At 48.2% G+C, this 27,399-nt stretch overlaps 1 protein-coding gene across 6 annotated transcripts in view; it reads right to left on the bottom strand.

Annotated features, from left to right (window-relative positions):
- Positions 1-27,399, bottom strand: part of GFRA1 (GDNF family receptor alpha 1) — a 210,421-nt gene that overhangs the window by 45,084 nt on the left and 137,938 nt on the right. For all 6 annotated transcript variants that reach the window (XM_004751864.3, XM_004751868.3, XM_004751867.3 and 3 more), the window contains one exon: positions 21,501-21,837. In XM_004751864.3, coding sequence (XP_004751921.1) covers positions 21,501-21,837 — 337 coding nt within the window. The remainder of the gene's footprint in view (positions 1-21,500; positions 21,838-27,399) is intronic.

The raw sequence follows: 27,399 nt of genomic DNA, 5'->3' as shown, positions 1-27,399 counted from the left end.
AATGTGTGTTTTTTTTTTGTTTTTTTTTTTTTTTTTTCAGGATGAATCTCACACTTGGACATAAGCCGTGTGGTTCACAGAAATGAGCTCTGGACCAGGACTTGTGAGGTCCTGAGTGAGATCCAGCCTCTTGACCCGAACTCCCCAGAACTCCCACATTCGTTGCTGACTTCTTAGCTCTTGGATTTCTCTTCCACTTCAGCGATAAAATCTAGGGCTGCTTGAAGATACTTGGGAAAAAAGAGTACTTGTTTTCAAAGCATTATTATTGTTCTCACCCACGAGTCTACCTTGCCATGACACATGATTTCGCATCTAGGCATCGGGTTTTTACAGAGATCCAGATTTTTCCAGTGGACCCCCTTCCTCTCCCAGGTAAGAAAACCCAAGGCCAAAAGGTTTAGCTCCTGCCTTGAGTCACACGGTGGGTGGCAGCAGATGGCAGGTGTCAGCCCTAGAAGGGGAAAATGCAGAGGGGATTGGCCAGACTGTTCTTCATTTGACCAGACTGTTCTTCAGAGCCTAATGTTGTACTCTAGCCTCAATGAGCGCTCTGAATGGCATGCGGGAGACCAGCAGGGGTCATGGATGCATCCAGGACCCTGAATCTGAGCCTGACGAGTCTATCGATGCATTAGGCTTCCCTTTACTGAGGGGCTCTGGGGCCACCGCTGGGGTCCATTGAGGACTGCAGAGCTTGACTGACTGGTCCAAACCCGGAACCTTGGGAAGGGATCCCTTTATTCACCCGCTTGTGTAAGAAATGACTAGCATTTGTCTCTGACCACAGCGGGACCATCAGGGCTTTCAAGTCTCAGTTTTCAAGGCAAGCCATGTAGTCTGGAAAGGTTTTCTTAATTAGAGGAAACCAAAGTCCGAGGAAACAAAGCACACCAGGCCCAAGAGGGACACGCACCTGTCTCTAGCCCCAGCTCTACCTTTCATCTTCTCACACCTTAGCAAACTAGATCACTTCTCCAACTCCATTTCTTCACCTGGAAAATGGGGCGAATGCCATCCACAGTCGCTTTACGTGGCTGCTGTGAGAACTCATGGAAAGTTCTATAAAGCTCCTCACCCAGGATCCAGAATACACATTACCCAATACATTTTCATCTCCTAGCCCTTCTTTTTTTTTTTTTTCTCCCCAATTTCTGGTCCATTTCAACCTGAAGCCCTTGTAGCCCAGACCCACAGCAAGTTCAACACAGGGGGACATGCCTCTTAGTCTACCTTCCGCCGGCCTCTTGTATCACACACGGAGGCTACGTCAGTGGAATGACTCTGACCAAAACAAATTTCAGAAGACTGAAGCCAGGAATCCTGTGGTGTTACTTAATACCGCTCAGTCATATGAGCTCATAGAATAAAGGCACTTTTAAGAAAAAGCTACTTTTCCTCCTGGGACTTAGGGGGAAAGACATATTTTTAAAATGACTAAGTATCAGTGAGTTTGTTAATACTGCTAATCTCTTATGCAGAATAAAAATAATTTGAAAAACATGCTGCTAATATTAGCACCGGGATGACAAAGCAAGGGTTCTAGAATGGTGATTTTCTGGTACGGTGACACAAAACAGATTTTTCTTGTTCCGTTTTTAGAAAATTACCTTAGCCCTTCTTCCCCGGCAGCCTACCGAGAGCACATCTGGAAAGCATCCTCTCGCAGATCAGAGCCTATATTCAAGACATTCTGCAGAGGTGTTTTCTTGCCTTGCTGTTCCCCACTTTGTGGGTTCATGTGAGCTTCCGGCGGGGGTGGGGGTGTCAAAGCCCAGCATGTTCTCTGGGGCACAGTTTGCAGAGCTTGGGGGATGCACAGGTTGCCCTTCAGAAAGCCAGGGTCTTCCCCAGGCCCGTGAGAGAGTGTGGCTTCCCTGGAGCAATTCTGGGCCAGGTTCACACCCCCAGACACACATACCCACAGCTCTGCGCACCTTGAGTTTCTCAGCCCCCTAATGTGGGTTTCCACCCTGGTGGGATGATTAAAGCCCAACTAGTTAATGGACTTCTCATTGACAGCCAAACTATGACCCCCTATTTTCGGGAAAGTACTGTTAAGTCCAAGAAACTTTGCCTAACATCTCTGTTTCCTGGCACAATATAGCCCTCGCAGCCAAGAAGAGGTTTGCCCTGTTCCTCCCAAAGCCCTGCTCAGCTTCATCATGATACTTGGGAGGCTACAACCCATTTAATACATGCCGCTGTCCTCACTTGCCCTGGGGAAGCCTGATCACAAGGAGCTGCTCGTCCAGCTCCTTGGTACCTCTTGGCCCAACATGTGGGTCACAGGAGGCTATGATCACCACCTTCAGGGCTCGACCCCTGGTGTGGTGACAAAGCCCTTCCAAGGAAGGACTTCGGGAAGTGCAGGTGTCACCCAGGGCTTTAGTCCCTGTGTCCTGCTTGGGGTTTCTCTCCAGGGTGAGGGTTCCGGGCAAGCACGCCGCAGGGCAGAGATGCTGTGTTTCCTTAGCCTTTCTGAGGACATGAAACAGCGGCAGCCCCCTGAAGGGCGTCCAGGTCGGCATCTGATCGATCTCGGCATCCCTCATGAAGCCACCTTGCACAAGCACTGACAGCTGTCAATCAGCAGCTGCGGAGGGGCTGACAGGGTTTGACAGCTAATCTCTACGTGGAAAATCTGAAAAGCAAGCTATGGCAGTTGGCAAGGGAATCCATTCCAACAGTGAAGGGGCTCTTGACAGCCTTGGGTCGGATGTCCCAGAGCTGCCCTCAGGCCAGAACTCCTCCCTTCAACCCCCCTCTCCAATCTCTCCATGGACTCACGGATGGTCATAGTGTAAGCAGACTGTAAGTCCCCCTCGGGCACAAAGACCCTGCCAACAGTCCTACACTGGCTACACGGCCAAAGCAAATAAAGTTGTTCTGTATTATCCACGCTAAGAGATGTCCTCCAGTGCACAAAACTCCACTTGGACAGTGCTTGTTTTTATGAGAAGCAATGGAAGGAAAAGAGAAATTTGAGGTTTTCTGGATGATTAAATTATCATAAAACATTCAGATATCTACTAACGGTCTGTGACAAATCAGCCAAAACTCTTTGAGAGTCCATCTTATCCAATCAGTCTTTCATATTTCTGCACAAGAATTAGTCATCAGTGTTGTGGCTTTGGGCCACAAGAAGAAACAGAAATCTAGACGCTCAACCAATCTTCATCAGTACAGCCACTCCTTAAAACTCTAGACCAACATAGGATGAATTTTCTTCATGAAACTCTGCAGGCCCCTCCATCTTCAGGAGTGAATTATAGCAGTTGCCCTACATTCAACCCGGGAACCTGAGAAGCCCCAAGTCAACTAACTGCTCAGGCACCCCTGGGGCAGCAAAGGTCACCCTCCATGGTTTTACTGAATTATTTATGCCCACTCTCACTTTAGAAAGAATTTCAAGATGCCTTCAGATGTAGCTTTCTTTGATGCAACAGATAAATGTAAACGGAGTGAATGTCTTTGGGGCCACTGAAAAATCAGACAGAGGGAGTAGTACTATCACTACAAAATGCACACATACCCTCAGCTGGATGAAAGTTACATACTTGGCTCTGTGATTTCTAGCAATGACCGGGGACTAATCTGTTCTGCAGTTCATGATATACTACCGTAGTAGTAGGGGACTAATCTGTTCTGCAATTCATGATAAACTACTGTAGACAGAAGATGTCTATACTCTAATCCTGGAACCACGGTGTGAACATGTTACCTGGCCTGGTGATGAAAAGGGCCTTGGAATGTGTGCTTATGGTTTTAGGTCTTCAGGTGAGCAGATTCTTCTGGATCACCAGGTGGGCTCAACATAATCATAAGATCTTTAAAAGTATAAGACGAAGGCAGATGAGGAGGTCAGATGCCATGTGCAAAAGACTGGACCAGCTTTTACTGATTTCGAAGACGGGGCCATGAGACAAAGAATGCATGTGGGCAAAAGTCAAGGTAATGGATTTGTCCCTAGAGCCTCCAAAAGGAACTCAGTCTTGCGGGCGCTTGGATTTCGGCCCCACAGACTTGTGTATAGCTTCCAATGTCTAGAAACGTAAGAGAATCAATTTGTGTTAAAGCTATCATGTTTGTGGCAACCTGCTATAAGAGCACAGAAAACAAACACTCTTCTAAAAGTCAGTGTAGAGTAGAGGTTTTGAATACAGAATTTGAAAATGGAGCAGGTCTTTAGTTTGAATTCAACCACTTGCTAAACATGGCATTTGGGGTGAATACTTTAACTTCTCTGAAACTTGATTACTCCAGTTGAATGACAGTAACGCCTTCACAGCAGTCCTGGAAGATGAGCGTGCCAGGCACCTAGCCCCTGTGTATGACCTCCAGTTTCCTGGAGAAGGATAGGATTCGTCAGTGTGGTGTCTTCTGTTTTGCTCAGGACCAGCCCAGGATGTCCACACTGCCCTGGAGACCTCTATGAAGCCTTAGGGTAGAGACAGTCACAGTAATCTTTTTCTTCAAATTCTGCTGCTAATAACTTGGTGTATGAAATGCTTCATCCTGAGATCACTAATCTACATGTCTAAAGTCTATATGTGCTCAAATAACATCATGCTTAATCCTACTGTTATCACCAAAGAGTGACGTCTTCTGTGAGTCCTCCGCATCTTCTAGCAGAGGAATGTGTTTTATAGGCCAATGGAATCACACTCAGAAACAGTTCAGGGCAATTCCACAGGTCACTACATGTGGTCCCCAGATGTGGTCCATAGTCTACTGAGCTGGCTGGCATCAGGCCGGTATAAATTTAAGGAGGTGCTGTCTGACCTCTTGGAAAGAAGCGTTGCATCATGTAATGCTCAGAGCCAGAGAAACTGAACTCTAATTACTTTAGAGAAACATAAGTGAATTCTAGAAATTATCCCAAATGCTTCCTGGCCTCCTTCAGTCAAACCTTGCTTCTTTGGGGGTTCCCAGAAGATGAAAAATTGAAATTACACAGGCTCTCTTGACTTTAATAATTTGCAAAATTCCTCCCTTTGCCCTCACCCCCAAAGGACAAGCGCTAAACACCTCTGTGGTACCTGAGCTCCAAGCTCAGCAGAATGTTAATCTACCCTCCACACATTAAAAGAGCCTAGCTTCTGCCTGCCCTGGGAGGGGGTGGAGGAAGAAGGCAACGGATGTCTGAATGGCTAACAGCCTACACTTGCACAAATAGACTTTAAGCAGAAACATATGAAAATAAGATTCCCTATTAATCTTTAATAGGGTTGCAGACTTCCTAAGGAAAATTATGTTCAATAGTAAATATACACTAGGTCGTTTTTCTTCCAGGCAAGTTGTTTTAAGGTCAACAGAGACTTTGAGCTCAGCAAACAACTAGTCCCTAATATCTTCTTTTCCGGATGGGCCAATGCTCAGGAGACAGGGAATTGTGGTGTTACACGTCAAAAGAATAAATCACTTATTCCGTTGCCATCAGGTAACGCCCCCTTTTCCAGAATATCCAAAACTCTCCTCGGTAATCCCTTCTCACACTGACTGTCCTCTTGTCAACAGCAGCCCCTCCCCCACATCTCAGCCCCATTTTCCACATTTTCCCTAACACTCTCTGCTGAATTTAAAACATTTTCCCCTTTATTGTTTAGGGCTGAGGAGCTGGTTTCTATGGTCCCCATCAGCCATTTTCTAGGACACCGTCCCCTCAACCAGTCTACCCAACCCGGTGAGCTCCGGCCTTCCTATAACCAACTCACAGTGCACTCAGGGCTCTCCTGGGAGCCTCCCCCAATTGCGTGTCCTTAGAGCCAGTCTCTGTGGGCAGTGTTTTGTAGGCCCGTGTCAATGAACACACAAGAGCCTGATCACTGGGGTTAGCCCTCCTTTACAGTGGAGGACACTGGGGTCCAGAAAGGTCAACATCCAGCCGAAGTCATGGAGCTGGTTAAGAGTTAGAGCCAAATTTTCAAAAAAAAACCATAGGTTCTCCAGTTCCTACTCACCCCCACAACACGGATAGGAAAATGAACGCTCAATTAAAAAAAAAAAAAAATTTTAGTCTTGGGTTTTTGACGCCATTTTGACAAGAATTGTGTGCTTGAGAAGCTGAAATCTGATTTAAGTGGATGTAAGTGATATTTACCGGGTCCAATAAAGTGTAATGACAGAATGAGTGGGCATCCTTTCAGTTTAATAGTGTTTGCAGTTTAAAAACATAAAAAAGTAATATCTGTTGTTACCGCTCAGTAAGGCTGAATGCAATCCCATGATACAGCTCCGTGAACAAGTCCCTCAGCCCATGACTCCCCCACTGAGCACCCTTTCCCCACCCCTGGCGGTGTATACACTCAGGGTGCTACTGAAGTCAAGAAGTGCGGGGTGTATGACAGGCCCACGGGGAGAATTCAGCAGCCTCCCTAACAAGGCCTCTCTGGACTGCAGAGAACACTCTTGAGGCCAGAGACAGAAGGCATCTAGCAGGAGCTGGCTAGGCTGGGGCCATCTCCCTGGTACCTTCCTGGAAGAGGAGACACATGTGTGGTCCCTTCCCAGAGCTTGTGAGTGTGGAGGATCATGGTTTGAAAAGCCAGAAGTCCTGAAGTCAGACCACAGGTTCAAAGCTCCATGGTCCCTGCTGCTGTGTTTCATCTCTGCATCCCCCCATATGGGGAGGACTGAGGTCCAGGACCCACTGCCTGGCACAGAAAAGGGCTGGATAGGAATGTTACTGTGACTACACTCAAGGTGTTCCAGCGCTGGCTCTTTCTCTCTCCTCCCCCAAAACGCCCAAGTCCTGCGAGGCAGGGAATGGAGCAGGTGTCTCTCCTCCGTCACATGGAAGAGCAGGTATAACCTAGTAGATTATCAGGAGCCTCGGCCAGGGAGGGCCAGACCCCGCATGGAAACGGCTTCGGCTGGGTCACCCCCTGCCCCATGTGGACAAGGAACACTTAGTCTAGCTCCCTGGGGGGGCACTCTTCCGTGTGGGTTGGAACAGAATCCAGCGGACAGGCAGTGTTTGCTGGTACCTCTTGTACACCCAGAAAGCACCCCTTCTGCTTTCTCTGAGCCCGGGGATGCTGGGGTGCAGCCTGAGGGCTTCTGGGTAGACACGTAAGGCCGTATCAGCATTCAGGCACCCAGCGCCAAGACTGCTCACCTTGAGCTTGGTAGTCCTGCCCCAGCCAGCCCAGCGCCTGGCCCAGACTGCAGATGGCTCCCATAAGGCACTAACCTTCCAATGACCAGACATGATACACTGTCAGTCCAAGACACTAGGTATGAGGCCGTGGCCATGGTGAGCTAGGGCCAAGGACAGAGATCGGTTCCTTTTGGGATATGGCCTCCCCCCACCAATATCCTCCACTGTCCCTCTCTTACAATAAGCAGCGAGCTAGTTCTGAGACCACACTGTCACTGTCTGTCCAGGCCTAGGTTCAAAGAGACCTGGGCTCATGGAATCACAGCACTTTGGCAGGTCAAACACCCGCGTGTGTCTGAGTAATCTGCATTACAGTGCGTCACCAGCAGTGCTGCCCACTCCCACTTCCTCCTGACAACCAGAGACAGATGCTTCCACTCGGCAAAAGTGACAAGAGCAAAGCAAAGTGTCTATGTCAGCATTCCTCATTTGAATGGTTCAGGTCAAAGACTGCTCCAAAGGTCATTCTGGAAGGAGGATTTCTTTTCAAATAATTACCTCAAAACCCTCTGTTTTACTTCGTATTTTCCAGGCATAACTCCGCCAAATGAATTCCAATCTCTGGCCAAGCTCAGACTATGGAAAACAAACTATCTGTGTCCTCTCTGCAAAGAAGACAAGCTCCCGCCTGGCAGCCCTGCTGCTCAGGCGCCAACTTACTAGACACACGGTAGCCATTCCTCAGTGGCCTTGGCTTCTAAGGCCCTAGTCTGGGGTTGGGGGTGGGTATCAGAGCCTTTCACAGCGGATCCCCACAGCCTTCCAATTAGAGCCGGACATCAGTGCAGCATGGAATCTGAACTGTTGTCCTCATTCTGCTGCTGCCACCACAGGGCTGACAGCCCACGCCGCAGCTACAACGTGCTGTCCTCTCCTATGGCCCCTCCTCACTGCCTCACAAGTCCAATCTGGCTACTGCTCCTTCTCAGCCCCATTTTGCAGACCCCTCTGAGAGCAGAGCAAGACCATCAGACCAGTGTAACTGGGTCAACATTCTCGTGGCTCTCCGGCCAAGTGTGGGCTCCAGCAGCATCACTGGGAATGCTCTAGAAATGCAAGTTATCAAGCCCCATCCTAGGCTTCACAAGTCAGGAAGTGATCCCAAAGCAGGCTAACATTGGAGAGTCACTGCTACAGAACAATGGAACCTAGGAGAAGTCCCCGAGCCCAGCTCTCTTCCCTCCGTTGGGCACATTCACACTGTTCAGATGGCTCACTTGTCTCTGACTCTCTGGGTCCCTCAAAGCACCTGGCACTGCAGTCCTACTGAGCCACTGAATAAACCAACCACCAGCTAGTATGCGAAGCAAAAAAGCACATTTCTCAAGCCATATACCTAATTTTTAGCTAAACCAATTTTTTAAAATATTCTATTTATTTATTTGACACAGAGAGAGGTCACAAGTAGGCAGACAGAGATAGAGAGGGGAAGCAGGCTCCCTGCTGAGCAGAAAGCCCAATGTGGGACTTGATCCCAGGACCCTGAGATCATGACCTAAGCTGAAGACAGAGGCTTAACCCCCTGAGCCACCCTGGGACATGGAAGAGGTATTTCCCCTTTTGCTTTTGCCTATTTCCGAGAGAGGTTTTCCAGCAGGACAGTGTCAGGATTTTACACTGAGGTGAATATTCTTGCACAAAGGGCATTCTCTCTCCCCACACCTCCATCCCAGCAAGTTCAAAGCCATCAGATGGAGGCTGCCAACTCTCCAGTAGGCATTGCAACTGCTGAGCACTCACAACAAACCCTCAAACTTCCAGGGTCCTGCCGTTTGTAACTGGAAGGGCTCTCCCAGGTCCAACACCAGTATAATCCCGTAGCTCTCGCCATGGCAAAGGATCACGTGGGATGGCTCCCATCAGGGTGTATCACCCCACCCAGCACACCAAGGAGCAGAGGCTTGCCTGCAGCATGGGCTCCTACCTATGAGAAGAGAACCACTGAGTCTTCCGGACACAGATGGATTTTACACGTCAGCCTAGAGCTCTGCCTCACTGAGCAGAACGTGACACTGAACCCCTCTGGCATGCTAGAACAGAGAAGGAAAGACCGTCCTTGAAAGTGTTGCCCACCAGGAGGGCCTCTCTCGGAGTGAGGGGCCAGGCACGCCCGTCTGTCACACAGCCCTGGGGGTGACGGCTAATGGCAATCAGCAGTTCTGTGGGGGATCAGCATCAATTCCACCTGGCACTCAGCGCCCCCCCCCCACTCCCCCAACCTCACCATTCTGACCTGGCAGAGCTGAACGGGTTGGGTACACACTCAGGATGTCCTAGTTCAAGGATGCTATGGGAACGTGTGTGTCCACACACGTCTTCCAGCCCGAGACCATTCTGGTCCTTCTAGTGCAGCAGTTGTCACAGGGAGGTCCAGGGACCCTGGTAATCTCAGCTTTTTAGGGTCCATGAGGTCAAAGCTGTTTCCTACCCATACGAAGTTCTGATTTACCTTTCTGTCTCCCATGCTCTCACTGGAGGACCCTGTTTTTCCAGAAGCCACCCGATGTGGGATACTGCAACCAACTGAAAGCCTAAGCGAGTAGAAGACCCCAGGTGTTTTATAGGCAGACACTAGACTGGAAAAGTCGAAAACAATGCCATATTTCACCTTATATTTTTTGTTTTGTAAATATAGTGATTTTCAATAAAAATATTTCTGTTATTTTGAGTAACATGTAATGGGCTTCTCAGTGTTATTTTTTCCCTTGATGTTATTTTTAAATGAAGAACTAAATATGTAACCCTTTCTTCACCTTTGATTCTCAATATCGTGTCAGTTAGATCTGTCCCCTGCCCCCAACAAAAACCTCTTGGGATTCTCAGTACTTTTAAGAGTGTAAACGAGTCCTGAAACCAGAACGAGAAGTGAAATGTGTTTTGTGAGGGGCACTTGAGCTCTATCTGGATGAGATCCAAAGGTCTCTTGTCCAAAATTTTTGTTTTAAGAGGAATCGATTGTGAAAACAGAGTCCCCTCAGGTATCCAACTCCACACACGCTGAGCGGCTCAGGAAAAATTCTGTAGGCTGCTTGCAAGAGGCACCCACTTCGCACCAGAGACAGGCAGCAGAGCGTACACAGAACCTGGGCTCTGGCGCCCACAGACCCTCTGGGCTCTCGTCACTGCCTCCACCTGGGTGACCTCCTCATCCATGAGACAGAGTAGGAGCTAGTGACAGCCCCGCTTCAGGAGCTGCGGTGAAGGGCTCAGCACAGGGCCTGGCACACCATAAATGTCACACAAATGTCACTCTCCTCATCATCCTTCTCATCACCATCACTGTTATCCCTGCCTTCCTGTCACGCTGTCCCCGGCTCCGCAGATTCTGGGCTCCGGAGTCCTGCACCACGAGCCACTCTGCCCCCGGCTGTGGCTAGCCTCCTAATGGGCTGATGGAATGATTCACAGCACAGAACCAGCCAGAGGACAGGAGGGACCGGTCTCAGTGGCCCTGAGTCAGTCACCGCCCTTTGCTGCATCGCTCACATCACTGACTCAGACCCAAGCCCCTCTGAGAACCCTTTATTCACAGTTACTCCGGGTCACTGAAGCAGCACGTGCCCCGAGAGGCTGCCAGGGGTCCCCCCACTGCCTATTCAGTTTCAACAATAGTGAATTTAGCACGTCAGGCTGAACAATCTCGTGGCCACCTCCGTTCATGTCTTACTGGGTTATCTTTGCATGCCAATAATTGTCCATTCGCGACAGGAATGTTCTTGAGATGACACATGCTCCAAAGACCTCTGGACTCGGTCCGCCCCCGCCTCTGGCCCCCACTTTTCTCGAACGGTGCAACACTGGAAAGACGGTGACGTGTCAAGCTTAGCAACATGGTCTCACATAACGCTGTTGACATTTCCACGCACTGCTTAATGCTGTGGGTGCACAGAAGTGTAAAGCAAAGAATCTACCCCCTCCACCCACCAAGCCTACTTTAAAGGTCTCTGCCTTTAAAGGGGAAGGGTACATTACATCGGGGATTTAAGCTTCTTTATCCTTTAGGATAACAGCTTACATGCAAAGAGTGACAGATATCATTTATTGAGTGTTTGCGGTGTTAGGCGGTAGGCACGGTGTTGATGCCTTTGCATAGATACCTCCCTTAGTCCCTAGAGCTGCCCTGGGAAGAATGGAATCCTCAGCTTCCTTTACAAACACCAGACTGAGGCCTCCAGCCGCCCGCTTCCTAGAACCAGCACAACCAGGGTGCCCACTCAAGCCCACCTCATTCACCAACAACACTGACAACCACAGGGGAAGGAGAAGAAAAGTCCCAACTTCAGCCTGGAGTGGAACTTTGCACAAATTCTTGTTTTCCTTGGATGCAAAATTTTCTGCATAATTAATTGCTTTTGGAAATTACAGAGCAATTTCCCATTCACTGAATTGGAAATACTCCATAGAAATGTAAATGCCAACGTGACTGTGGGATACCTAACTTAGGGTAATGCCTGAGTAGGGGTCTGGGGCCTCTTGGCTGGAGCAAGACTCCCAGCCTGGCTGTGACAGCCTGGCCCAAGCGCTGCACAAGAGCTACCCCACAACTGAAGGGGCAGATCTCCTCCTACCAAAATGAGACTGCTCTGGGCCATGGGCTATAGGTCCTTCTGTCAACCCTAATCTTGTCTCCGGTAAAGGGCAAGTATGGAGAGGGAAAAGTCGGCTTCTTGGGGCCAGCATGCTGGTCAGCATGGGATGCCCCTGGCCCCCAAAAGTTATTGGTCTGGATGAGAGGGCTGCTCCTCCGGAATACTGAGGTCCCCCCTTTTCCCATTTTTTTGTCCAGTGGATAAAACTCATTTGCAAAAGGAGCTGCAGGAAATCGAAACAACACCTTCCTTTGGAATTAAAAACAAGAAGACATCATAGACTCTATGTGGTTGGGATTAGGATGACTTGAGGAGGAAGCCAGTTTATTTGTCAGTGAACTTTGGTCTTAGCATGTGACATGGCAGCTGGGCAGAGCAGCAGACTGCACAGAGGAGCAGGGGATCAGCTGGGTCTCTCTCCGCGGCCGGCAGTCTTGGACAAGGCGTCGGCCATCTTGGGCCCCCCACGTCAGCACTTTCAGGAATGAGTCCACATCTCTCATCTACCCTCCCCCCCTTTTACCCATGCTGTGGTCAAGATGCAATTCAGAAAATGGAGGTTTTCCTCTGATTAATGACATGGCCTCAGGGCAGGGAGAAGGTAGGCGGGCAAACACCTGGATGACCCCAACCTGGTGACATAACCGTGGATTATTTAGAGCTTGTTGTCACTCCGTGACAGCAAAGAATTCATCTCCCATGAGATACACAGCCAGGTTCCCGATTTCTGCTGCCTTGGGGTAGGTGAGGGTTGAGGACCCTGAACTCCCATGACTGCTGTCAGGGAGTTATGGAGCCCAACCGGGGAAGCGGGAGCTGCTGGGTGAGGGGCACATGACTTACATGTCCAGAACCCTTGAGGTCAAATAGACTGTGCTCAGTAAATGTGCTCCTAGTGAATGACTGAGTTAATAATAATAATAATAATAATAATAATAATAATGATCAGAGTAAACCAGTGTGGTCCACGAGGGTTTTTTCTTATTTGTAGAAACAGTTTTGTCATCACTAAGCTGTCACAGAGAAACCACTCTGTAATAATCAGTGAGTGCTCAAAAGGAAATTAGATAAAGAACTTAATGAGCATGTATTACCTGAGTAGTTTTTTTTTTAAATGATGCAAAGACGGACATTATGTCCTAACTGTCTGCGAAAGCGGTCTTTAAAACTGGTGCTGTCTTAGCTACTGAGCCATGAAGTGCGTCTGGATTCAGAGGCTGGCCGGGATCATCATTCCGCCTGTCTGGAACTGAAGACCGTAAGGCTGAACAGTGTGAGAACATTGTATTCTTGTCAGGAAAGACAATCATTTGGAAAAAAGGACAGAAACCAGGTTTCTGAGTTAGCAAGACCTGGCTGAACCAGGGAGGAACCAATCCCGGGGCTCCTCGCCCACCGCCTGTCCCTGCAGGGCAGCTGGGCTGCTCGGAGACCACCTTGTGTGCTGTGTCCAGTGCTGCTCGTCATCAAAGCCTGGTGAGTAGGTTGTTGTTGACATCCCACGCCTTCCTCACACCCACGGGCCCAGGCCTCTGTCCCATGACCACCAAGCCTCTCTCTCCAGGGCTGCTCATCCCTCCAGCCCAGCTCAGAGGCAGCTTCTCCAGGAAGCCATGCTGACCCACACTGCTGAGGTGGCTGTTCTCACCTCTGTTCTCCCATAGCACTTTGTCCCCTCTGAGCACAGACTACCACACCAGGCTGCAATGACTCTCGGTGCCTGCCTTCCTCTCTGCCCTATAGATGAGAAGCTGAGTCTTTACTCCTGGCACAATAACTGAAGGCCAGCTGGATGGATGGATGGACAGATGGATGGAAGGATGGACAGACGTAGGTGGATGCATGGATGGAGAGACATCTTTATGGGTAGATGGTAGATGCACAAATGGATGGATGGGCGGATGGAGAGATGGACAGATGGGGTGGGCAGATAATGGGTGGATGGGCGGATGGCTGGATGGATGGACAGATAGGTGGGTAGATGGACAGATAGGTGAGTAGATGCATACAGGGATGGCCTGATGGGTGGGTGGTCGGTCGCATGGATGGACAGATTTCCTATGTGCTAAAATCAGTGTCATTCTGAGTTCTACTCCTTTTCCCCCTCTGAGTGACTGACACCTGTGCTCACCATGATTTTCTTCCTAAAATTCTATTCTCCCCTCAGCTTTGGGGACTGTGCCTTTACCTCTGAGGGCCTCTCTGCACAAGCCTTCCCTCTCCATGTGGAACATGGACATCCTCGTGCACCACAGATCCCATGTTGTTTTTCTGAGCCCAGCATGTCTCCTCTGACTCTGGTAGTAGACTCTGCCAACTCTGGCTTCAATTAAGCCAAAATATACATTCCTTCTCACCTCAGTGGCTCATCCAGGGATGAGCACATGCCATAGCCAAGGCCACTCAAAGTCCTTGTGCAGGATTTTTCTAACAGGTTATAGTGGGGAAGAGTCCGTCTTTGATTATGAGGTGACAGGGTAGGTGCCTTGCAGCTCTGGGGGCAGCATTCACTGAGAAACAGGATGAGAAGGCAGCAGAAGGAGCAGCGAGGTGACAGTGTAGCTCCGGTGACACTGTGCCTGGCATCTTGGCCGTGACCAATTACCCTGCCTCCCCAGGCCTGAGTTAATACAAGCCCCCTCTTCTGGCCTAGCTACTTAAGCTAGGTTTCTCTCATGAAACCAAGAGTCCCAAAGAACACAGCCCGCAAACACGGCAGGGCCCAAACAATTCACGTCCTCTTCCCACCCCTCCAACCCTAGAGACAAGTCTGTTCCTCCTTCTCCTGTTCCCCGTCCTGGCTACTAACGCCATCATCTCTGCCTGGTCACCAGGCTGGAGAGACCCACGGTAGCCTCTGCCCATGCCAGGCACTCTCAGTAAACTCTCCTTTCTAGGGTGCCTCACGCTTCCCAACTGTCACCTTCTCCTCCTGGTTCATCTCCCATCCCGCTCCACCATAAGAACCTCCCACCTGCCTCCGGGACTCTCCCCAAGCTGATCCCCCTCCACACTGCCTCCTGGGAGCCCTCTGAGGCCCAGCTGGTCATGTCTTTCTTCCTTCCTAAAGCTTCCGTGGATAAAGTCAATACTTCAACATGGCCCTGGAGGCTCCCAATCTCTTGTCTTGTTATCACACATACGCTTCTCTCTCCAGGATGGTCTTCAGGCCCCTACTCCCACCTCCACCACAGCAACCTCCCTAAACCCAGCACCTTTCTTCTGCTGGACTTTCCCTGCTTCTCACCCACTGAGGCCCTTGGCTCCTGAGACCCTCCACTGTGACACCTCGCCCCCTGAAGAAATATGGTCTCTCCCTTTGGGCTTCCCGGGCAGACTCCATTCCATCCTTCTTCTGCCCACCTTCATCCTCGAAGACGGTCATACACAGTTCTGGAACCAAGACTCCATCTGTCCCTGCAGCTCTGGTAACTGACAGAATGTGCAAATATAAAGTCTCTGACTCTTTCTGTCTCGGGCCGAGAGAGGCAACAGCGACACTGGTGAGGACGTGGGCAGGTGAGGGAAGGTGGAAGAAGGTGAGGCAGAGACTCTAAGCTCTGGGAGGCACCGGGAAGGGGCGGAAGGAGAGAGACAGGATGTGGTATAAATCTAGACCGGCATTTTTTTAGTGACAGACTCCAGCAGGAGCAGACAAATGGCCCCACACCCGCCTCTGCCCAAGGAGAGATAAGGAAAGAGATACGAGGTGACAGGATTGCGCAAGCTGTAGTGGGTTCTCTCTGATTCACCCTTCAGGTTACCCCTATGAGCTCTGACACCGCTTCCGCTTCCGGTGTGGACTTCCGGCCTACCTCAAGGGTGCACAGGCCCGGGGCAGGGGCAGGGGCTGGGGCCTGGAGGACCCGAGTAGAAGCACGTTCTTCCCCTTGCTGCACTCAAAGGCAGCAGCAGCAGAGGTCAGAGGACAGCCTGGCTCTTCTCTCAGGATCCTGATGTTGCCTGCACACAAGACCTCCCCCCTCAAGAGTCTTGGCCAGGGGGCAGGTTCCAGCACACAGTCTGGGTGGCGGGCCGCTCATGTAGGTGGGACACATCAAAAACGCAGCCGTTCACCACTCCAGATGCATGGCTAAAGACTCCCATGTAATCATTTGAAGTAAAAACTGCTCAAATGAACTGGAAAATGTTTTACTTGTATTTTCTCATATTCCCGAACCTTTCTTTCCATGGTTCAAAAGTTTGCATTGTCTAATTGCTGATTTCCATTTGTGAATGAATCAGCGTAAAATAAAATTAAGTGCCAAATTAATCTACCCATCTAGTTTTAGGCATTAATTATCCTCTGAGCCATTTTCTCCCTGTGTTTGCCACATGTTGAGACAAGCCCAGATATAGTAATATAGAAGAACCCAGTTTGCAACTCAGGAATGCAGCCCAAGCCATGGAGGAGATGTCCTTGATCTCTAAGATCCACAGTTTACTGCGTGGAAGGGATCTGATTCTAGGCAAAGGAAATGCTCCTCACTTTTTTTTTTTTAATTTTTTTGTTTTATTTTTAAAGATTTTATTCATTTATTTGACAGAGATCACAAGTAGGCAGAGAGGCAGGCAGAGAGAGAGAGAGGGAAGCAGGCTCCCTGCTGAGCAGAGAGCCCGATGTGGGGCTCGATCCCAGGACCCTGAGATCATGATCTGAGCCAAAGGCAGTGGCTTAACCCACTGAGCCACCCAGGTGCCCGCTCCTCACTTTTTAAAGGTTCACTAACATCTGTCAGACTAAGTTAGTGGAGCAGAAATCTGTTGGATAGTTTTGTGATGTGTTTCTCAACTGCCCAGTTAATAAATTAACAACAACACATTTCCTCTAAGCGTAACAGAGTTGGGCCCAGGGTGGAGAATGGTGCTCTCCACCTGCTACAGCAGGATTTTTGAAAATCACATAGCGGTTCTTCTGAGGCTGTATCAGAGAGACCTTCCTGGTTCTGCTAAAAACAAACAGAACTAAATACAACAAAAAAATGGGTCTCCAGGATGCAACTGTAGCATCCTCAGTCCCCAGGAACAGGTAGAATCATCTACTTGGTGACCTGATCAAAGTCAGCATTCCTGGAAACTCTGGGGTACACGGAGCCAAAGCACCAGGACAAGCAAGTGGATGGGGGACAGAGGGCACAGAGGCCCTGATATCTTCTCTTTTGAGGTTCAGCATTATCAGAATCCTTCCAGAAGTAACGAGATATCCCTGACCAAGCACTGTTTCCTTAAAAAGGAAGAATTTCCACAATAGGAGACAACAGAGATGAACCTGGAGGAATTTATGCTAAGGGAAATAAGCCAGTCACAGAAGGACAAATACTGCATGATCTCACTTACACGAGGTATCTAAAACCATCCAACCTATAGAAGCCAAAACCGTATCACAGTTGCTGAGAGGTGGGGGAGGGGAAGCAAGGAGCCGCTAATTCGTGTATACAAATTTCAGTTATGCAAGATAAATGAGTTCTAGTGATCTGCTGCACACCCCTGTGCCTACAGATGACAACGCCAGACCGTGCGGTCAGAGGGCAGATGGCATGACAAGTGCTCTCACCATAATAAATTTTTTTTTAAAGGAGGAAGGAAAGAGGACGAAGGAAGGAAGAAAGAAAGGAGATGCAACGCTGCAATGGCCACTTTGGAAGGTACCGCCAGTAAAGCAGAAGTCTTAGCTGGTGGGCGGGCTCTGGCTGGAACGTCTTAGGGCTCCACCCCTAGGGCAACACGTCCTGCTTTGGGAAACAGCAGCTCCACACTGAGCATGAACGAAATTACTCCGGTGCCCAAGGTTGCCCTGGTGCAGAATGGCCAAGAAGGGCCCCGCCCACAAACCAAGAACCCTCTGGGTTGTTCTCAACAGCGACACCATGAGGCAGCACCTAAAGCCACAGGCAGGTAGCTGGTCCACAGCCTCCAGCTCACTCTCGGCCTGGCATGGGAAGCAGAAGGGGTTTTGGAGTAGAACTCTGTTGCTCTTAGCTGAGAACAGAAGGGGGCATACTCCAGAGGAAGATGCCAGACCTCTTGGTAATAAAATTGAGCTGAGGCATCTTTTTTAGTTAGAAAAATAAAGGAGAGATGAACATATTTGAGCACCCAGAGCCGGTGAGCAAGTGTAGAGTTTATTTTGGATTATCAGACTTCGGGGGGAAAGGAGGTAAGGCGGAGGTTTAAATTATGCATCTGGAACAACCTGCAGGAATAAAGGATGATGCCTCCTTTATGGCCAAACCCAGTCCTGACATCCTTCCAGGCACTAAGGAAAGCAACCAGAGGGACGACTGGCAAGGGAGACGCTGTGCTTCAGGGGAAGAATGTGTGCCTTTTACATTTCATCACATCCTCCTCAAAATACCTCTGCATTTGCTGTTCTATAGACAAGCTTGGAGGCCCCAAGCCCCCCAAGAGGAAAGGAACCAGTCAGCTTCTCTACAAGGGAAAGGAGAAAAGAAAACAAAGTCAAAAGGGGAGACTAGCGCTACCTCTCTTCTGTGGGAAGGCATAAGGCAGGAGAGAGACAGGTTTTGCCCAGGGGCGGCTGGACACTGATGGAGGAACCCGTGTGCCGCGACCAGGAAACCAGCAAGTGCAAGGGGAGGTTTAATGAGCCGAGGCAGCTCTGTGATGGCTGCTGGTGCCGAGATGGAGGGGGGTGTCTGAAAGGGTGAGCTTTCGAAGAAAACTGTTTTTAGGAAGCAATGTTTCTTCTTGCTGTCCCTTGCCCTTTGGAAGACTCAGATCAGGGCCTCGGTCATCCCCTCTGCGACACCTCCCGGTCTCTGGGTGGGTACGCGTCGGAGCACCTGTTATGTGAACCCCGCTGGGGCCCCAACTCCGGAATCCCAGCTGCTGCCCGGGGAAGCAGGCACCCCAAGGGCCTCCCCAGGATGGACGGAGGAGGGACGGAATAAAAGGGATAGGATTAAATACAAGATTAATAAAATATGATGAACGAAAACACCCTGAGCCTACCCGGCAGCTGAAATTACATTTACCACATCTGTCAGGGAGGAGGTCATCCTGAGTAATACGTCCAGGCCCTGGAAAGAACTTACAGTCTAAATCCCTCACCGATGGGTACCACTGGGGAAGGTGCTGGTTTACTTTCCCAGGAAGTCTCAGCACAGGGTATAAAACCCTTCAATTCCGCTGAGACAGATCTCACTTGGGAGCACCCCTGCGTGGTGCAGAATCGGGATTTCCAAACACCTTTCGAGTCATGTGCACCTGCCCTCCGCTGCGTGGCAGCTGTGGTCACCACATCCCTGCCTTGGTGTGACCAGGCACAGTTCTTATCAGGCAGGACTGTCCTGTGCTTCCCCCAGGACATTTCTGCACCATCAGCTGATGCCATTCTGCCACGGAGGCTGTGTCAGCACAAATAATTCCTGGACCCTTCCTAGAGGGTCAGTCTGAGCCCCAAATAGCACCCAAATCACCCTGTTACCTGCACACTCCCCCTGCCATCCCCCCCAGAATACCGCAAGCTCCCCATCTCTCAGCTACTTCTCACTACATCTCAGCAAAATACCAACCTGACTTAGCGAATCTACACCAACCTTCCAAGGATTCTTTAAAGGTTTTATTTACTTATTTAGAGAAAGGGGAGGGGCAGAGGGAGAGAGAGAATCTCCAGCAGACGCCAGGGTGAGCACAGAGCCTGACACACAGCTCCATCCCACAACCCTGAGATCATGACCTGAGCCGAAATCAAGAGTTGGACACGTAACTGACTAAGCCACTTGGACGCCCCCAGGAGTCTCTGTTTTGCAGTAACGCCGATGAACTGCTCAGGGTCGGCTCTCAGCCCATACAGGAGCTGTCTCAGACCTCCTCCGCAGCTTGTGTGCAAGACCAACCTCCTGAGAAGAGAAAGGAGAGGCTCCTTCACCTCTCCCAGCCCCCGTCCGCTGTTCAGCGGCCTCACACATCACTCCATTCCCCCCACTGTACAACTTCCTATCTTGAGGCCGCCTGGTTTGGACCCATCAATGAAGAGGACAACATCTACCAAAAAGCCAGGGAAGATCCTAGAAACTCAGTCCTGCTCCTAGAAGAGGGATCTCTTCTGCTCTTAGACTAACGGGGCACCAGGAACTTGAGTTTCAAATCCAGGGGTCTTCACAGGAGGGCTCTTCAGTACATCTGCTCCCTTCCTGGCCTGCCCCTAGGCCTCTCCCCGTCCCACTCCTCAACCGCATTCACTTCCAGCGAATGGTTCTTCTAGTCTCTGGTTGATCAGCTTCCCCAAGTTCTGGATGCGTGGGGTCCTGCCTCATCCTTCCAGCAAGCTGCCCCTGCTTCTAGCCCGTACCTAAGAAGATCCCACGGAAACAGAGGTCCAAGAGGGTGCGAGCCCTTGGAGAAACTCCACTGTAGGAACACCTGACTCCTCCCAGGACACAACTGCCCATCTGCATTCTATCTCATATAGCAAGTCACCTGCTGAGAACTTTAAAAAAAGGTGGAGGGACATTATTTCCAGAAAAATCTTGAGCATGCGAGAATTCTACAGATAACGAGGACTTTTCATTTTCTTTGGTCCGTTAGAACTAGTTTAAGGAAAGAATGGGATGCCATTGTCAGCTCTACTCAGCTCACCAGAACCTTCAGAATATAACATTTCACCCTTGCTCTCTGCTCTTTAGAAATGGGGAGCCTATAAGCCAACGAGCATATAGTCATACCCTCCTCTGTTTGTCCGCCTGTAAACACTCATGGAGTGCACAGGATTTGGTCAGAGAAGGCGTTCGAAGGCTCCTGGCCCTGCCCCGGGGACAAAACACAGCTGTTGTCAAAATGGTGCCCCCTCTGAACCTCCAGCCGGGGATCCCGCCCCCGTGTCTGGGAGCAGCAAGCTCATCACCTCAGGCTACAAGGACTTGGTCTCTGCTGATCAGAATCGGCTTGCTTCCATCAGCAACTAAATTCAACCCCAAGATTTAGAAGGACACCCATCAAATTATTGACAGTGACAGTTGGTGGAAAGTGGGTGCAGAGTGAAAGGGATCAGCTACCTAACTCTATATTCCTTAAAACAAAACAAAACAAAACAACAACAACAACAAATAACAACCATGGAGAGTATGTTCATGGATTCCTTCAAAAATTAAAATACATTTTTAAAAAATGGCCAAAAAGGCAAAGGAAGCCACAGTTTTCAACAACAGGGCCAGGCTTAGCAGGGTTTCCGCTGGGAGCGGAGTGGGAGGGTGCCCACCTTCCTTGGCCACGGGGATGACTGAATGGCCCGAGGCATTCTGGAAGTTCTTTTCAGGGATGGACACAGCTCAGGCTCTCGCGATGGTCTCTCCCAGGCTTAGACCTTGACTGTCAAGAGCCTCTCTATTTGCCACTCCCCCCCACCACCAACTGAGTTAACCCCTAAGATCCCAGCAGCAGCCCAGAGTTTGCTGAGTGGGCGTGAGTTTGCTGAGTGGGCGTGAGTTTTCACGCTCACCTGGCCTCAGGTGACCCTCTGTGCTTACTAAGCACCCCTCAAAGCATTCCCCAGTTAAAGACGGGAACATCCCTCATTAAAAACGCCTGACTAGCTCTGGAAGAACCTGGGGCCGAGGGTCGAGGTCTGTTTCTGGCCAGCAGGCTCCACTGCCTGCCCTCCCCTTGGCTTCCCTGCCCCAAACAGCCGCCCTGTAGAAACCCAGAAAACAGGAGCTCGGCCAGGAAAGCAGCCGCAAAGGTTCTCCCGGCCGAGCTCCTTCATCACCCAGCCCCCAGCGCCTGCTTACCTGCAGATGTAATTCGTCTTGCAGGAGTCCTGCAAATTCAGGCAGTTGGGCTTCTCCCTCTCCTCGTAGGAGCACACGGGCACGATGGTCTGCCGCCGCCGCTCGGTGCACGCGATGTCCCGGCAGGAGCAGAAGAGCATCCCGTAGCTGTGCTTGGCGGGGACCTTGTCAAAGAACTGCCGCAGGGCCTTGTGGCACTTGCGCCGGTTGCAAACCTCGTTGGACATGCTGGTGGTGCACGGGGTGATGTAGGCGGACCGGTACTTCTTGCAGGTGTCGTCGAGGTTACAGGCCTTGGCGGCGTCCAGGCAGTTGTTCCCCTTGGGCACGGGCTCCACTGCAGAGGAGAGAAAGGCAGGCGTGACCCCAGGGTGGGGGGCCCCGAGGCTCACATTCGCTCTGTTCTACCTGAGGCTCGGCCGGGTCCCGGGCGATGCTGGGAGCTCTGATCAGCTCTGTGTCTTGAAGCTAATAGGTAATGAGTTCGTGACAAGGAGAAAGTATATGGAGTGCAAAGGCTGGGAGCCCAGGGCAGCCCACAAGCCCCTAGCAGTCCCTTAGATGGATAATTAGGTAGTACTGAGTGAGGCCAAAAGGAGCCAAAGGAGCCGAGGCACCTGCCTGACGAGGTATAAACAAGGCAACAGGAGAACACGTTTCCAGCTCCTGGTTGGTAAACTGAAATTAGGATAAAAGAAAAAGGCAACAAATTATATACTTGTTCATTATACAGTATATAAAATGATATGCTGAATCTAAGTATAATTGCCATGCAATCCTCCAGGAATATAATTATGTAATAAATGCATATAGTACATGCTAATTACTATATGATTACAGAGTAATTACATGGTTATTTGAGCCCAGAAGACAAAATATTACGCCGGCTCTCTAAACAGGAAGAAGTAACTACAGCGAACTTGTGTTTAAGTTCTAGCTCACAGGCCATTGGAAGAAAACCAGAATACATTACGTGAAAATTTGCAAACCTCAATTACCACTTAACTTGCCACATACAATATGTGGGATCCATGAGTATTGAGGGCTGCAAACTAGAAAAATTCAGCGAGGATTCTGGATAGGATTTCAATGGGCTTACAAACCATAGGCCTCAGGAATCTTAAAAAACATATGTTGCCTTCTACCCAAGCTCTCTGTGCTCGTGCTCAGAGAAAACAGGGTTGTCCACTGCCATGCTGCCCACTGTGCCTGGAGAGAGAGCACAGGGGAAGCAGGGCCCACTGCAGCAGCCAAGCGGACTGGCGGACAGGCCCAGGCCCAATGCCACAAGTTAAAAGATGAGCAGACAAGGTTAATGTAGCTTGACATGATGACACAGGTGTTTTCACAGGAGGGAAGTGATGGAAAAACCTTGTAGGGCCTGGTTATAAGGGGATCCATGGAAAACTGATCATTAGGTGTAGCAGTGACCTTCTGGAGACAGCAAAGAGGTAGAAGACAACCTCGCTCAGTTGTGAGAATTGTTTTCCCCACACCCTTCCACTAAGTTCCTGCTCAGGTCTCGGCCCCTGCTTTGGTTCTGGAACGCCCTTTCATTCTCCTTGTGCCCTGGTCAGTGGGGGCCACGAAGGCATTTGGGAAATTACAAGAGGCCAGAGAACTGATTAAGAGAGGAGAAAGGATCCAAAAGACAGGGCAGTGCACTTAGTGTACATTCAAAGGGCACATGGCACATTCCCCAACCTTAAAGAAGGCAACCCTGCCAGCAGTGTGACAAGGATGAACCGTGAGGGCATTATGCTAAATGAAATAAACCAGTCATAAGAGGATAACTACTATATGACTCCACTTACAGGAGGTTCCTAAAACACTCAAGCTCAGACAACGGAGAGTACAATGCTAATGGCCGGGGCTTGAGGAGGCAGAAGTGGGGAGTTTCTATTCAAGGCACATCAAGCTTTAGTTACGCAAAAGGAGTAAGTTCTAGAAGTCTGCCATCCAACATCATGCCTACCGCCAGTGCTGCTGTATTGTACACTTAAAAATCTGTTGAGAGGGTAAATCTCCTGTTAAATCTTCTCACTACAATTTTTTTCTTAAATGTAAGTAAGTGAAGGGCACACAAAGAGAGTCTACATTTCAGGCAGCGAGAAAGACCCCCTGTTTCATGATGGTGTGTCTTGCTTTAAGAAAGCCCAGTATGCAAAAGTCTGAAGTCGCCCAATTACACCCTGGCACCACGATCCAGTACCCTAGTATGCCTTAGGTTCGTGTTTCTGCGATGACATCTGAATCCAACTATTTAATGTGAAGGCAATAAACAAGACATGCAGCCCTTCTTGGGTAAGCAGGACAAGAAGCCAGTGGCCGCAGAGATCCCTGTTGCTTTAACAAGCACACCTGGTACATTTTCTCCATCACGACCTTCCCAGACCAGCTTCTCTCTGGCTCCTCTGCCTTCACACTCAAGCTCCTCTGCACTCAAGAAATGAAATAGGCACCATGTGCCCGGACGGCATCACCAGGACCTACAGGCCTTGGTAACCCTTCCTGTCTTTTCCTCTTTTGAGACTTTTAATGTTGTGCTGTTGGGCCCGTCAACAACAGTGGTTTATATTCTCAAAGGTCTAGAGTTTCACAGAAGATTTCTAAATTATCCATTTTTCATGAGAGTCTAAAATAAATTAATATAACCAAAGACCAAATTCTGGACCATCTGGATTAGGCCCTGCAGGCGAGATACAGGAACATAATTTTACTGCCTGCATTTACACTTGTCCTGGTATTCAATGGTGTTTTACGATCTCTAGCTAAAAAGGGAAGAATAGAGGTGCAGAGAGGCACCTAACACCTAAATGATGTAGCCAGTGATATAGGAACAAACAGTTGACAGAAGTTCAGATGGAGGAAAATGGCGGAAGAATTAAGTCATCACATGACAGCCAGTAACACAGGCCTGCTCAACTCCAGAAAACTCAGGCTGACACAGGAGTCTATCCCAATTGGAAGCCCTGATTTAGCTTCAACAAAATGGTATTTTACCCCTTACATGAATGTCATTAACTTGCATTTCATTGTTTACAAAGTTCTGTTCCTATTTAATTTGTGTGTATTGTTTTTACAGTTGTGTAAAATTACAAAATAAAAGTGTATAGTTCTGGGGCGCCTGGGTGGCTCAGTGGGCTAAGCCGCTGCCTTCGGCTCAGGTCATGATCTCAGGGTCCTGGGATCGAGTCCCGCATCGGGCTCTCTGCTCAGCAGGGAGCCTGCTTCCCTCTCTCTCTTTCTCTGGCTGCCTCTCCGTCTACTTGTAATTTCTCTCTGTCAAATTAATAAATAAAAGCTTTTTAAAAAAAAGTGTATAGTTCTATGTTCATGTGTCAAATAAAATTATAGTAAAAAATTATAAAATTAAACACATAAGGTCAAGGAAATTTATTTTTCTTTCTTAAAGTAATCTGTATAATATATAAGTTTTTTTTTAAAAATTGGTCTGGAGAGAGGCTCCTTGACATGGGTCTTGGCAATGAAATTTGGGATATGACACAAGCAACAACATCAAAAATAAACAAAGGGGATGATATCAAACTAAAAATCTTCTGCACAGCAAAGGAAACCATTAATACCATGAAAAGGCAGGCTATGAAATAAGAGAAAATATTTGCAAATCATATATCTGATGGGGGTTAATATCCAAAATGTATAAATAACTCAGACAACTCAGTAACAAAGTAATAATTATGATAATAATAATAGTAATAATTCCATTTAAAAATGAGCAAAAAACCTAAATAAACATTTTGCCAAAGGAGATATTCCGATGGCCAACAGGTACTTGAAAAGATGCTCAGCGTCACTAATCATCAAGGAAATGGATATCAAAACCCCATTGAGCTATCAAAGTACACCTGTTAGAAGGGCTAATGTCAAGCCAAGAAATAATAAATTGTGCGGGGGAAAAGGGAACCTTGGGCACTGCAGGTAGGATTGTAAATTGACACAACCATTATGAAAGACGGTGTGGACTTTCTTTGAAAAATCAAAAATAAAACTATCATGTGATCCAACAACTCCACTTCTAGGCATACATGTGAAGGAAACCAAATCACTATGTCAGAGAGATCTGAACCCCTATTTTCACTGAAATGTTATTCACAATAGGCAAGACATGGAAACAACTGAAGTGTTTGTCAGTAGATAAATGGGTAAAGAAAACAGGCTGTATATACACACAATGGAATAATATTCAGCTGTAAAAAAGGAAATCCTGCCATGATAAGTAACAAAAGTCAGATAAAGAAAAATACAGTATGATCTCACTTTTATGTGGCATCTAAACACACACACACACACACACCATCAAAAAAACCAAACTCATAGGAAAAAAAAAAAAATCAGCTTTGTAGTCACCAGAGGCAGGGGAAGGTGAACTGAATGTAGGTAGCCGAAAGGTACAGACTCTGAGTTATAAGATACATATGTGGGGCGCCTGGGTGGCTCAGTGGGTTAAAGCCTCTGCCTTCGGCTCAGGTCATGATCCCAGGGTTCTGGGATCGAGCCCCACATCGGGCTCTCTGCTCTGCGGGGAGCCTGCTTCCTCCCCCCTCTCTCTCTGCCTGCCTCTCTGCCTACTTGTGATTTCTCTCTGTCAAGTAAATAAAATCTTAAAAAAAAAAAAAGATACATATGTAATGGGAAATGTCAAGTAAATAAAATCTTAAAAAAAAAGGTACATATGTAATGGGAAATGTCATGTACAACATGATGACTATAGTTAACAATGTTCCATGCTATATCTGAAAATTGCTAAGAAAATAAATCCTAAAAGTTCTCATCAAATACACAAAGACAATTTTTTTCTTTTTCTGTGTATCTATAGGAGGTAACAGATGTTAACTAAACTTGTGATTATCGTTTTGCAATATACATAAGTCGAATCATGATGCCATACATTTCAAACTTCTACAGAGCTGTCTGTTAATTATATCTTAAGAAAATTAAAAGAAAAACATTGGTCTAGTGTATTCCTGCTTTATTACAATAATGTCAGCTTCCTTTTTGAAGTTGGTAAAACTACATACACCATGATTTTTTCCTTCTTAATGTTACCAAAAAGAAAAGCGATATCTTAAAGTAAAAGCTCTGTACAAAGTGGGAATAGAATGAATTATTTTATGTCCAAACCAACTGCTTAAATTTTACTTCATTTAGCAAACTCACTTTCAGCTGATTCAGTTTTCATCAATACATAACCCAGCCAGAGCACCATCTCTTTACCATTATTTCAGAGCCTGTGACAAATCCAGAATGCACAACCTGAAACATTCAGAGAAGCAAACAAAACAAAACAAAACAAGTGAATTGATGTCCTGCACACAGGTCAGTGTGTGACTCGCTTTTTGTTTCTGATTCTCATTCACACAAAATATTCTCATGACCCTTTTTCCGACTTTTTATGTGAGGCCAATCTTACCCAAAAAGCAGAACCTGGTAAAGACGAAAGAAGAAAACTGCAGACTAATATTCCTTACGTAGATTCAAAAAGTTCGGTAGATAGCATTTAGCAATATGTTAAAAGGATAATGTACCAAGCTCAACTTGGGTTTATCTCAGAATGTGAGGCTGGTTTAATATTTAAAAATTAACATAATTTATCATATTAACTAACAAGAAGAAAACCATATGGCCGCTTATGTGGACAAAGAAAAAGTGTTCAACGAATTTCAGCACTCCTTCCACAATAGAAAATGCTCAGCAATCTAAGAATAGTAAAAAACCTTAATCTGATTAAGGGCATTTATGAAAAACCTACAAATAAAAATCATATTAATAGTGAAATATTGACTTTTCCCCCATAATGTTAGAAACAGATGAAAGATATTCACTCTTACCACCTGTAGTCAACACTGTTGGACTAGGACTAGAGGCCCTAACCATT

Source organism: Mustela putorius, unplaced genomic scaffold, assembly GCF_011764305.1.
Source record: "Mustela putorius furo isolate JIRA1106 unplaced genomic scaffold, ASM1176430v1.1 tig00003909_pilon_pilon_pilon, whole genome shotgun sequence".
NCBI classification, from domain to species: domain Eukaryota; kingdom Metazoa; phylum Chordata; class Mammalia; order Carnivora; family Mustelidae; genus Mustela; species Mustela putorius.
This window is presented reverse-complemented; position numbering and strand designations above follow the sequence as displayed.